The sequence below is a fragment of the Echiichthys vipera genome, assembly GCF_963691815.1.
Source record: "Echiichthys vipera genome assembly, chromosome: 1".
NCBI classification, from domain to species: Eukaryota; Metazoa; Chordata; class Actinopteri; order Perciformes; family Trachinidae; genus Echiichthys; species Echiichthys vipera.
This window is the reverse complement of record NC_139826.1, coordinates 31,977,006-31,990,946: the sequence shown is the minus strand read 5'-3', so window position 1 is coordinate 31,990,946 and position 13,941 is coordinate 31,977,006. Positions and strand designations below refer to the sequence as shown.

Sequence of the window (13,941 nt, the reverse complement as noted above, 5' to 3'; positions counted from 1 at the left end):
TGTAAGTACAGGTAGAATAAGTGTCTGGATGTTAGTGTGTTAGTACAGGTAGAATAAGTGTCTGGATGTTAGTGTGTTAGTACAGGTAGAATAAGTGTCAGGATGTTAGTGTGTTAGTACAGGTAGAACAAGTGTCAGGATGTTAGTGTGTTAGTACAGGTAGAACAAGTGTTAGGATGTTAGTGTGTTAGTACAGGTTAGAATAAGTGTCAGGATGTTAGTGTGTTAGTACAGGTTAGATACAGAGAACATCGTCAGCGTGAGATGTAGAATGACATGCGTGTATCAGATGTAAGCAGACATGTGAACGGTTGTATAAGATGTAAACACGCAGTAGACTGTTGAAACAGGTATAAACAGAACTGTAGTGCAGAAAAGATGTAAGTGGACAGTGATCGGATTCAGATGAGGTCAGACATGATGCATGTGTGTAATGAGCAGACGTAAAAAGAACTATAGTGCAGTAATAGAGTATAAATATAATACATAACTATAAGCTAAATAATAAAGTGATGGTGGTGCATGGCAGGAAAACAGCAGTCTAAGTATATGCCAGCTCTGTGTAACAGATGAATACTGAAAAATAAAGTGACCATAGTGCTGTGATGGATACAATATAAGACCTGGTACACAGAATAGAGTGGAGCAGTGCATTAATACCATAAATTAAAATAACTAACAGTATGTTTGTAGGTAATACATTACCTTTAGCTTTAAAAACTATTTGAGCTGTTTGATAATTGACCATATCTGTAAATTCGAGTAGGAGTGATTGCAGGAATAATGAGTAAATGTGGATGTTTGCATTGGTGACAGTTGGTTAGCCGTGTCTGAAGACTCACCAGCACATCATTGAAGTTCAGGAGAGATGGACAGTCAACGGCCGAGTCCATGTCCCCTAACGGCGTTTTTATACGAATCACTATCGCCTCGGTGTCCATTGCGCAAAGGTTATTTAACGTTAGATCGAGTATAAGCATAAAGATGTACAATTAAACCTCATAGTAACACTTGGCTGGCTGTCTTAAGCTAACAAGCTAATTTCCTGCAGTGGTTTGCTAACGACACATGACACTTTTCCTCAAGTGATGCGGAGATTTAAAAATGTTAAACTCGGTCAACGGTCGTGTCATAACCGCACGAAAGGTTGTGTTTTCAGCTGTAAATGTGTATTCGTCTGCTCTCCGTGGCAAAGTTTTTACCCTTGTGTTTTCTAATAGATTTAGCCATGAAGCTAGTTATAAGGAAACACACACTCTCTGCTCCAACAAGCGTTTCCGAATCAACATCCGCTCAGGGGATTTCAAAATAAAAGACACCCAGCCCTGTATCTTCTTTCTCCCTTTAAAAAAAAAAAAAAAAAAAAAAGATAAGACAATTCTTTATTGGATTTTTGCAGACAGGGAAAGAAAAGTGCAACAGTTGCAAACTGCGTCAGGGCGTCTGTGTGAAAGTAAAAAAGAAAAACAAAAAAACCCAACATGAATCCCATTATTCCCTTTCAAACAACCCATGTCAGATTGAATTGAATTGTATTGAATTGTCTTTATTGTCATTGTACCAGTGCAACGAAATGTACAGTACAATCCCTTAAATTGCAGAAATAATGTAACATTAATAAAAGCATCAAAAAGAATAGGCTAGACCTTTAAAAGACACATTTAAAACGTCAAGCTTACACACACATGCACACACACACACACACACACACACACACACACACACACCGTAGAAGCTTAAGGAGAGAAACCAAAAAACAGTGGATTTCAGAGACCCTGAGCAAAGATCATCATGTACCATCATAGGTAAAGGTATTTGCGGTGTTAAGCACTGTTATAGCTTTTGGATAAAAACAGTTCTTAAGTCTATTAGTCCGAGCATTTAGAGACCTGAAGCGTCTGCCCGAGATGCAGTCACAGTAAACAACTAGGTAAGTAAATAACATATAACATAAGTAGATAATTAAGGTACAATGAGACAGAATGGAGTAAAAAACTGTAAATGATAGTAGAAAATAAATAAAGTAATTAAAGAAAGAAGAAAAAAAAGTCCAAGTATTATGAAGCATCAGGAATAACAGTAGGAATATTACTAATAAAAGTCAGCAGGGGGTCCCAAGTTTTGTGGAATTTTGTCAAAGTCCTGTGACAATTAATTATTTTAAGACAAGCCTGGAGGGAACTATGGTGTTAAAAGCAGAAGTGCAGCCAAATAACAGTGATTTGACTAAGCTTACTGTCTTTGAGATAGGGTAGTGTGGACGATGTGTGTTACAGCGTCTCCCGTCGATCAGCTGGGAAGGTAATGAGTCTGGTGTGCTGGATAATGAAGAGCAGATGTAAGGTGAGAAATGGTCCAGGTTTACAATCTCTGTTTAACCAACAACTAATATGCTAAAAGGATTAAAGGGGGAATACATTTTCATAATTCCCATGTTATTCCTGTGGTTCCAAAACAGTCCTAAAATAGTTACCGTGAACAGCCATCTCCCACATCCAAAACCCAGAGTGCTATAACTCTTCTCTCTTTCTGAGAGTCTGGAGCTGCTCCATAGAAAATGGATTGATAAAAGATGTTATAGATGACACTGAAAGCACCCAGGGGAAAGTGTATGGGTATACTGGTACATTTACAACACTACAATACAATAAAGATAATTTGGATCTAAAAAAGAAAACAAATATAATAAGTCTCTCATTCATTGTTTATGGAACAGCTCCGTTATACTTGATGCACATCACACATTTGAGACTTGCTTCTCTGGTTTCTGTCTTCGAGAGAGTAGCTCATGTTCACAAATGTGTCTGTGTGTAAAGGACAGCCGGCAGGGCTGAACGACACACAGTGGGGAGGTCAAAAAGTGACAAAGCAGCGCTCCAAGTAGCCTAAGTTATTAATACCTTAAAGAAACACTGCATGCGATATTCCACCTTCTTTTCCCCTCTCTCTTCTTCTCTCCTTTCCTGTCAAACACACATATGCATGTACTACAGACGTGCTGCAGCATTCATAACATCTTAGGTCATGGAAATAACTTACTGGTATTCTTAAAAGGTGGTGTTCACATTTATAATATAACCAACTTGATTTAAAAAGTGTTCCCATATTTTATTTAACTTATTGGAATGTGAATATGTTGTGAATAATGTGATTTGAAATATTTAAAATGTATTTTTTGTGTGATTGTTGTCATTATTCACTCCTGCCAAAAACCACAATGTCATTGAAGTTACAAATGTGATTTGGACTACAAAGAGTTATATGAAAAGCTTTGTGAAGAAAGGTGCATGAAGGCAACACTGGCTGACACACTATGTGTGTGTACAACTAAGCCTTTTATTCTGAATTAAAATCACTGAACGCTCCATAAAAGAAGATTATTATTATCACCTTGGACTGCTTTTATTCAAGATCAAGTTTGATAAGAGAGTACAATTTTTAGCATACAATAGTTTTATGGAGGTGTAATGGATGGATATCTAATAGGTAAATATTCTTTTTAGAATTGACCTTAGATCATTATTGTAAATGTTCGGTCTATATTTCAATGCTGAATGAAAGGTTCTTACTTTTACAGAAACTCGTAGATGTAAAGAGGAAAAATTGACGAGGTTCCTCAACGGTATTGACAATAGGAGCTGAACTGATTTTGAAAGTATGTGCCCCCATGACCATGGCTTTTCAAGTATTCAAAGAGGGTTTACCTCTTTCACTCTACATTAACACAGCATTAGTATTTAAATGTTTCCACTAGGCATGAGTCATTAGCGTATAATTAAATGTAAAACAAAGGGGCGCTTAAAACGGTTGTTGATTACGGCCTTATGATTGAGGGGCCGCATCAGTTTCCCTGCCCGCTCACCGAAGAGCTCTGATTGCAGTTCCAAGAACAAGACATTGATCCCTGTGCAAAATGAAGTCTCTTTTTCTGTTAATTTACAGCGCTCTGCTCACAGAGCTGATACCCAAGTCTGTTGATTCTGTGATAAGAACTTGTTAAAGCTTGTTCTGTGTCCTCATGGCTCATGTCTGGCTCGACATGTGGCACCTGAAAAAAACTATTTCCAAGACATGTGCGCCGTGCCAGCTATTGGAGTAGGTTGGATTTCACTGGCTGCTAAAACAAAAGTCTTCGCCTCCGATTGGCCGAAGGCTGAACTCCTTTATCGGTTGTTACCATCTAAAAGGTAAATATATTTATATATTTCTCAAGCCCTGCATAAAAAATTATACTCCTCATTATATTGTATATGTATTATAAAATGTGAATATATTGATGCATTAGCATGTAAGCAGCTTTCTAATAGTGTAGCCAAATGTTTAATGTGGAGTAAAAACTATAATGTTTACCTCTGAAATACAGAGTCATATTAAAGTAGCATCACAGTAAATGGAAATCCTCAATTTAAGTATGTACAAGTGCCTCAAAATGGTTAAGTGCTACTTGAGTAAATAAACTTCTCATCACTGTCTATCTCCTCTATCTGGTCCTCAATCTTTGTGTGTGTGTGTGTTTGTGTGTGTGTGTGTGTGTGTGTGTGTGTGTGTGTGTGTGTGTGTGTGTGTGTGTGTGTGTGTGTGTGTGTGTGTGTGTGTGTGTGTGTGTGTGTGTGTGTGTGCCTCAGGAATTGGCCGTGTGTCTTGAAATTAGTCTCATTTATAATGATTTCATAATAATATGTAAAGGCGTGCCTTGGAGATGCTCGTTTTCATGAATAGTGTTCCTGGAGACAAAAACGTTTGAGAACTACTGATCTCTCAATCTGCTTGCCTGTCTATTGTCAAGTGTCAAATACACACAAACACACAAACACACAAAGGTTAGAAGTTCACATCGACCTGCTCTGCGCTCATCAAATCTCTTACACCTGTACTAACAGCTGGGTTAAAGACCCATTGATTACCATGTAATGTGTGGAATTATTACTGTGCCTAATTGTTACAGGAGGGTAAACGGGAAAAACAAAGCTGGGCTATCAAGTGTTCTGATTAATGCCTCCACCAGCACTGCCCTCTGATGAAAAGCAGAGGATCTATATGGCACTTTGTCAAACATACCCTCCCAGGACTTGACGTTAGGTCCTTCTGCTTTAGGGGCAACTAGGATGAAGCCCAGTCAGCAATCCACATTATCAGAAATCAAACTCCTGACTTAGCTGGGAGGAGAAAGTGGGAAAGAAAGCCAGCATTCACTGTCTGGTAATTAAAAGCCATTTTATCAGACCTCCTCTCTGGCCTCGCACCTCTTCTCTTGCTATTGACAAGCTGCTTAGCGCAAAGTGAGCTCAGTTAGACTCTGAATGTATGAGGCACACTTATTTAACTTTCTCAGCAAAGAGGGGAAAAGCAAGTAAACAAGACAGCAACACAATTGTCCAACAAGTTTGCAAATTATTTATTTACCAAAGTTTTCATTTTAATTTATGGCTGTTTTTGCGTTTAACTAAGTGTCCAAATGCCGCCTGCGTTTGCTTATCCTTCCTCCTCCTCATCATCTGATGATTATTATTTCATTAGTCTTTGTCAAATGTATTGGTTGGCTTGTTGTGTTTATTGATTAATGAGCCAAAGTCAGCACTGTCCTCCTTCACTGTAATGCTGATATAGAAGGTCTTGAAATACTATTTGTCTGCTGGTTAAGCATCGATCGTACTCGCAGGTATTGACTGTTACTTGGTAGCTTTCTATTTACCATGTCCCTTAACATTAGTGGTATTTATTCAAAGTAAAAAGCTTGTGGTGGTTTAATGCCTTATTTACCTTGATATAACAAGCAATACGGAAAATATCACTGGATTTTGGTCTCACAAAGGAGCTGGACCTGCTGTGACGTGTCCCACCATCTGTCCAGGGCCACGTCCCAACTCAGGTATCCAGATGCGAACCCTCCGGCTGAAATAGAGCTGCATCTCCTCAGCCTTGAAGCCTGAAGCCTGTTGTTTATTGATGCTGCCAGAGTCCCTGCTCAGATCGATACCATCTCCCTCAGATGGGCCTTCAACACGCAGACTCAAAATTGAGGTCAGGATATGTAGAGGGTTACAGCACTTCAGCAGATACGAATTGCCTGAGGAGCTGCGACCATTTGTCACACCTTCCTTTAAAGTTCATCTCCAAGTTGACCTGTGATGAAGCATGGAGAGTTTGTGAGTCACTGGTGTGAGAGTTATGAGGAAATGCACCAATATATTGACATGGCAGGTTGGAAGGAAATGGATTGTGTGACTACCTCTCAGCTCCCAGAGTAGCATGCTTTCACTACCATTCCACGTGTTACAGATTCACCTCTGAGGTCCCTTTTATGGCTGTATGTTGTTTCTAATAAAGAGGAAATATTGGTGCCTTCCTGACCTGCTCATAGGGGCAATAGAAAAATTTATGGGGTGTGTCTTCTTCATAGAGGCTGCATTTGAACTGGGCCTGACATAAATAACACATCACCAGTTCACCAGAGAGCTATTGGCTCCTCTTTCATGCTGTGGTCAAGTGACTTTATTGAATGCAAGATGTGACTACATGGTGTTGCTTTTCACATGGTGACATGAAAACAAAAGTGCTTAAAGCCATGAAATATTTGCCCATTTTAGGTTCCAACTATTCTGACGATTCCCATGAAGCATCCATGACAAAATGTTATTTTATTTACTTCTCCCAGCAGTGGTTTGTGTCTTCAAGGATATTTTACTGATCTCGCAGATGTCTGCTTTCTGCATGGAACAATAACATTATTGCTTGGGGCAAAGCCAAGTTTTAAATCCAATACTTCCACCGGCTGCATTTGTTCCACTCTGCTCTTCTTCTTTGTTGAAAAGTATGTTAAGTCTGCTGCACACACCGCGGCAGTGTCTGGTGAGGTCTGTGGAAATATTGGATTTAAACTTGGGTTTTGCCTTGTGAGGACATTTTATCTTGCTGGGCAGTCAGATCCATTGCTAGACGATGTAAAAAGCTTTCCCCTTATGGCTTGTGTAGGGAACACTGTGACTGAATCATGGACGATGGCACCCCCAGACATTTGTCATAAAGGTGGCCATATGGGGAAATCATGGGGTGGTACACCAAAACCAAAAGCCATATGTTAATTTCAGGAATTCTTTCATTCTAAAGTCAATCTTACTAATAATCTGATATGCATTAAGTAAAAACAGTATAATTAACATTTGAATTAAACAACAATCCAGTTTTAATTTAATGAAAAAATTTTGGGGGGGTTTCTACTGTTTTATATTCTAATGTACATGAACAAATACTGAAATACAAGTTAGCACACTATTCATTCATAAAAGCAGCTGCTTTACCCATAATGTTAGTGAAGAATAGTTTTGTAAATACGGTACCACAGTGTTAACAGGAAGCCAGATGGATTGCTTCGCATAATTTTGCATTTGCTCTGAATATCCATCTGGGAACTCTCGTTTGGAGAACTTTTGGGAAGAGGTGGAAATACTGGTTAGTGATTGGATAAATCAGTGGTGATAGACAGGCCAAATCAATCAGATCAATAAAGCGTATGGCATACTTACAGAGCATCGAGGCAAAGTAAACAACATTATATATATTTGCCATTTGTGTGACGTGAATTTATGGATAAAAGGCACAATTTCAGGTGCCATATTCCAACAGAAGGATCCAAGAGAAAAAAGCGTCAGTGAGCGGCTTGCTGGATAGCTGCGCTCATCTCATCTGCAGAAGCCACTGTTGTTTACACTGAACAGTCGCTTCTTGTTGCGTCACACTTTGAGCCTCAAAACCAACACTGATTGGTTCGGTCGCTTGGGCAACCTGCTCCAAATTTTCTCTGCTGTAAGTTACCAGACTGATCTGCGAGTAAAATACAATGGAGCTTGCAAGATCAAGACAGTTTTGTGAGGCCACCACGGTGTAGTTCTGCATTCAAAATCTTATTTAATAAAAAGAAGAGAAATGTTATAATGTATTTATGTATATTACCTAATTATAATGACTGACTTTAATGTTGTAGCTGGTGGACTACTGTTTGGTAATTAAAATTAAAAATATATATATATCGACGGTATAACAATAAGTTGTATATGAAATGGCCGTGGCTGTTTTTGTACGTACAATCCTAATCTTGAGCAAAGTAAGTGGTACCTATACTCTAGCTGCCAGCAAAATGCAGTAGATTAAAAAGTACAAAATCTCCCTCTGACATGAAGTAGTAGGTTTAAAAATATGAAGTAGCATATTATATTCAAGTACAAGTATCTCAAGGGTTCTTTGGCTCATTCCACCTTAGCACACATAGTTTCTTTTCTTTAAATGATGTATTTTCAGCTGGCTGTATTTAGTCCAGTGGTAAATAAATGCAAATAAACAATACGTTTAACACTATAATCAGAATAGTAACAACAACAACAACAAACAACATTACTGTAACTGTATATAGATGTGAATGCAAAGGTGCATGACTGTGGCCAAGACGAGCGACATCCCTCTAACCACACATTGATTTGGTGCAGAGTGTCACATAGCCTGTTTGTCAGCTGAAATATTCATCAAACAGATCAACGGAAAGTCTGGCCGCCTTTTCAACTGACAACTGCATGTCAATAATTGATAGGGAATGAGCTAAATGACTTAGTGAGTGTTTGGGGGGTCCTTCTCTTTCAGTAAGTGATGCCTCTGACCTTTGGTGTGTGAAAGAAGTCATCATGGTCAGTGCTCACATGTCACATAAAGCCCAACACAATGAACTGAACAGTGAAAGTAATAAAGAGAATATAATGAAAGAAAGAAATAACTGAATTTTAGTTTTGTTCATTTCTTTTATGCTTTTATTTTCTATGAATCTGTGTTTTGAATTACGCATTTTTATGCTGCAGTTGTGGATTATAATGTAAATTCTCACTAAAATGGGATCAACAGCAAGTGTTCATGATGATGCTGAATTACTAAATATTTGGGTATTAGATGGGGGCGTTCCAAAAAGCACAGGGGACTAATTTAAATATTAATGAGTTTCAAAATTAAGTTAAAATATAAACAAAATTAAATATTATTTAAGTGTAATACATGACAGAGTGCATGTTTATATCAGTATGCTATAGTTTTAATCAAAGGTCATGTTTTATAATATTTTCAGCCAAGAAAATCACAGGATAATATCTAAAATTGCTTATAAATTCATATGACGTAAACCTAGGAATGTTTCTTTAAGGCTAAGTATGTTCAGTCATCTACTTTATTAAATTCCCCTAACCCCATATGCTGCACATCTTTTCACATTTGCTTAATTTCCAGTTACCAAAAAAGCATCCATCCTTCTACAGTGTCCATCATCAAAGTATTGTTATCAGTATGTGGTGCTGTTGACAAATTATTTACAGGTTGTGGTTAATCAAAGTAGGCCATTAGCACCTACTTACCTTTGGTCTGATTCATGGCAGACAACATACCTGATACTGTGGTGAGTCAGTGGAAAGTTGTAGTGGGGCCGGTGTGTGATGGTCATTCCTGTCAGATGAGATTCTCCTGACTGCCAACCCACTAAAATCTTTATCCTCCTGCCTATTGTCTGACCTTCTGCTCACTATAACCAATAGTGTCTGCACAGCGTTCTTTATGGGTCCTATTCCCTCTGTAGCATCTGCAGAACAGTGTGTTTAAGCAATACAATCAGTATTACTATACTGTCTATCTATCTATCTTTACTATCTATCTACTATACTATACTATAATACTATCTTACACTATGTATTATTTGCAAGTTATCAAAAGCTCTTACTTGTATACACAGTAGATTGTATTTCTCCATACAAGTCAGAAGCAATGAAACATAAAAACTGTGACGAAGATTTATGGATTAGTTAGGCCAACTGTTTGACAATCGATTACTTGGTTTGAGTAATTTTTTTTTTTTAAAGAAAAAAAGGGCAAAATTATCTGATGGTTTCTTTACTACTCCATTACAGTTTTGGACAAAACAAGAAATTTAATGACAGAATTTGTCACCATCTTCTAGGGGTGGCAGTAGCTCAGTCCATAGGTGACTCAGCTGGGAACCGGAGGGTAACCCGTTTGAGTCCCTGTGTGGACCATGAATGGAGCATGGACCGGTGGCTCGAGAGGTGCCAGCTCATCTCCCGGGCACTGCCGAGGTGCTGTTGAGTAAGGCACCGAACCCCCAACTGCTCGGGGCGCTGAACTATTGGCAGCCCTCTCACTCTGACATCTCTCCATTAATTGCATGTATATAGGTCCTGTTTATGCATGTCTGTGTGCAGGCCTGTGTGTGTGTGTAACATGAATAATAATAGAGTGATCTTCTGACATTTTATTAACCAAACAAGTAATCAATAAAATAATCGACAGATTAATCAACAATCTAATTGTTAGTTGCAGACTTAGAAGTCCTTGTACACCAACAAGACAGCTGAACCTGCTGGTTAAATCACACTAATAATAATACTCACACTGCATCAAGAGAATACAATATATAATTTAAGCTTTGCGCATAGAAGGATCATCACACGCAATTTCTAGTCTAGTTGGTTTTAAAACCTTTTTCTTTTTTCATAATTTCTGACAGATGGTGGTTTCTGAACTGCTGAGTAGACTCTTTGAAGCTGCATGTGTCAGCCGTCCCTTTGGTTGATCATTCTTGTGCAGCTGTGAAAGAAGTTTTCAGATCATTTATTTAAAGGTCCCTTATTTTTCTCATCTGAAACACTCTGTTTTAGCGCCCGTCTCTTTAAGGCCCCCTCCCAAAAAAGCCCAGTCTGTTCTGATTGGTCAGCATTTCCGGGTCTTTCTCATCTGCGCTCTCGGCCTGTCAGCTGGGTATGACTGTAAAGGCACTTTCTACCTCTATTTATTGTATAGTTGTGACATCACAACTGTACAGAAGCCCTGACGGCTCATTTAAAGGCACAGTGTCAGAATACAGACTCAGTGCAAATTGATATTTTCACAGTATTTAGCCTGCTCTTTTAATCCAAAAATACATACACACATCACTATCTTTCTGTTTTGATGAGATCCAGGTTTATGTGACCAGCAGGGTAATAAGCAGCTGGCTGGAGACAAGAGTACAGATTTTAGCTTCATTAAATTATAGAAACACTAGCAAGAGTAGGCCCACACAAGTGATACACGGTGGCAGTAATTTGCAGTTTGGGAATTTATGATCAAAGTGTCAGTTGTTCTATCAGTGTCTGGTGTCAGTGATTCTGGACCGCTGAATAAATAAGTTTCAAATTGGGATGGGCAGCTTTCCTATCCTGAGATTGACAGTTGAAAGTTATTGGATGATGTTGTAAGCCATGATGTCTATAAAGAGGGGGGCGTGGAGTGCAGAGGTTTTCTGGGATGTTATATGTGGATACTGCAGATGATAAACATAGACATATAGTATAAGCCCTTAGTTATCCTGCTACCATGCCAACCAGCTCCTACATAATCCACTTCATTGTCTGTGACAGGGGTTTGCAGCCTTGTTTATTGTGTAGTGCTATTTTTAATGTTCTTGTTAATCAGTGTACACATACCAACATTAAGCCTTATCGTCTACCAAGCTCACTCAGGCAGTGTTATTTCATTTCCCCACTTGCGCCATATTCTGTAAAGGAAAGCAACGGATACTAGCCAGCCAATCACAGGTGTGAGAGTAGGACGGGTTTGGGCAGAATGTGAACGGGGGAAAAGTAAATTAAACTACCAAAAAGTACAGTCCATGCACCTGCCAATGGCTGTGAAAGAGGCCATTTAGCATGAGACACTTCAACATTTACCCAAAACTCTCTTGCACAATAGTGTGCCATTGGTTAAGCTACTCTGTGTTTCTGGTGGCACGTGTGCCCATGGTATCTGACCTCTGGTCTATTTCTTTATTGTACGTTGTTTTGTTCCCTTGTGAAGCACTTTGTGACTTATAACTGTGAAAAGCGCTATACAAATAAATTCCTTAATTTCTCCAACAATAAAACTCATTTTGCACCATTTATTGTTTCACACTCAGTCATAAAATCAAGTGTGAGGGTAATCATCACTTTGCTGTACTGAGGGCTGACTGATACAAACTTAGAGACAAAAAGCATTATTTGGGAAAGATAATTATCAAATTTTGAAAACAGTCTGGCATTGAACCCCGTGCACAATAAGCCCACAAAGACCTGAACATGTATGACTGCCTGTGCCTACGTCACTACAAAAAAGATAATCAGATTTTCTTCCATTTACAAAGTTGCATTTGGCTGGCATTTAATAATGTCTGCTGTTTCCTCATAAACATGATGGAAGTTTTGAGATTCTATACTATTATCACAGATACATCCAACATTTGCTTTTTACAGGAAAACACATGTGCATCATCAGCCACGACTCTAGCTATCATCGTCTGGTTGAATCTGTGAGTGTGTGTGTGTGTGTGTGTGTGTGTGTGTGTGTGTGTGTGTGTGTGTGTGTGTGTGTGTGTGTTGGGGGGGGGGGGGGGGGGGGGGGCATGGCTTCATTGTAGGATATAACAAAGCCCTGGAAATACAACCTCCAGGGGTCTTACCTGGATGTGGCGGCCCCCACTTTTTCATTAAAAACTGCAATCCTGCAGCTGAGGCTCCGTTACACCACAATGTGACAGAGCTTTACAAGGGCAAACATATGCGACCTGGGCCCAACCTTCAAATATGTCCCAACAGATAGATCTTTTGCTCTTCTCTATTTTACAAAAAGTTTGAATGCAAATTGATGCAGACCATTTTCAAAGAATATGTTGGCCATTGTTGTTGTTGGCCTTGCTGTGCTGTTTTCTCAAGCCTCCCTTGTTTAAGTATTAAAATGTCTGCATATTGAAATGTGTAAGAGTTCATAAGCCTGTTGATTCACAAGGGTTCAGGTGTAATTTCTTAAATTCTGCCTGTTATTAAGTATTCAAATCATATAATAAGAATATATGTCTAATCCAGTGGACTGTTTTCTGTAACAACTTTTTATTGGCAATATTTGCTGTGGCACATGTAGTGAAATTTGAACCAGTCCATTCCCCGGACTATCATTATAAGTTTGCTGGGCATGTGAGAGAAACAGAGGTATTGAAGGGAGGTAATTGAAGTGTCCGGGACCAACCTGCTCCGGTGAGATGTGTGAGCAAAGTTGCAGTGTAATTACAGGTCATAAGTTGACCACCTCAGAACCACAGCAGGCGCAGGGAGAGCTCAGCCTGTCAAGCACTCTGACACACACACACACACACACACACACACACACACACACACACACACACACACACACACACACACACACACACACACACACACACACACACACACACACACACACACACACACACACACACACACACACACACACACACACACACACATTTTCCCTTCATTTCACATCTTTCTGATCATCTGGGAACTTGTGAATGTATTTCGCAATATTTGATAATAGCTGAACAGTCCTGAGCCAGGAAGTGAAAGTATGTCATTGGAAGCTCTCTTCAAGTCCGTCCATATAATACTACCCCCTAGTGGTGCAACAAGGAACTAAGGCTGACAGTGAAATGCAGTGAAATTGAAGGGGAGCTGTTGTGTTCTTTAATATTCACATTTTCATTTAATAATCTGTAGACTTTATCAAAATAATAATAAAATGTAAATACTGGTATTTGTAATTAATTTGGACACATCCTTTACCTGATGATGTGGTGTAACTGACCCGCGGTGAGTCAGCCGCACCCCACCCCCATCAGTTAAGTCATTTGTTATCACCTCACGGCTCCTCCCATGCACTGTGCAATTGGCGGAGCTTCTCCAGGGTGAAGGGTCGAGCCTTTAAAAGGGAATTACTTCATTGACACAATAAGAGATGACAGTTTATTTGACATCTTACCGCCACTTTACCCCCCCCCTACACCCAGCCCTGCCCTGCATCCAAACTGCTCCCCAGGGAGCACTGGACCTGTGTGTGTGGGTCTGTTGTCAT

General features: G+C 39.3%; 1 protein-coding gene across 1 annotated transcript in view; it reads right to left on the bottom strand.

The window, feature by feature from the left end:
* Positions 1 to 1,221, bottom strand: part of map2k5 (mitogen-activated protein kinase kinase 5) — a 63,462-nt gene extending 62,241 nt beyond the window's left edge. Inside the window, exon 1 of the mRNA XM_083916864.1 lies at positions 843 to 1,221. Within this exon, the coding sequence (XP_083772990.1) occupies positions 843 to 980 (138 nt within the window). The 5' untranslated portion in view covers positions 981 to 1,221. The remainder of the gene's footprint in view (positions 1 to 842) is intronic.
* Between the last annotated feature and the right edge of the window lie 12,720 nt (positions 1,222 to 13,941).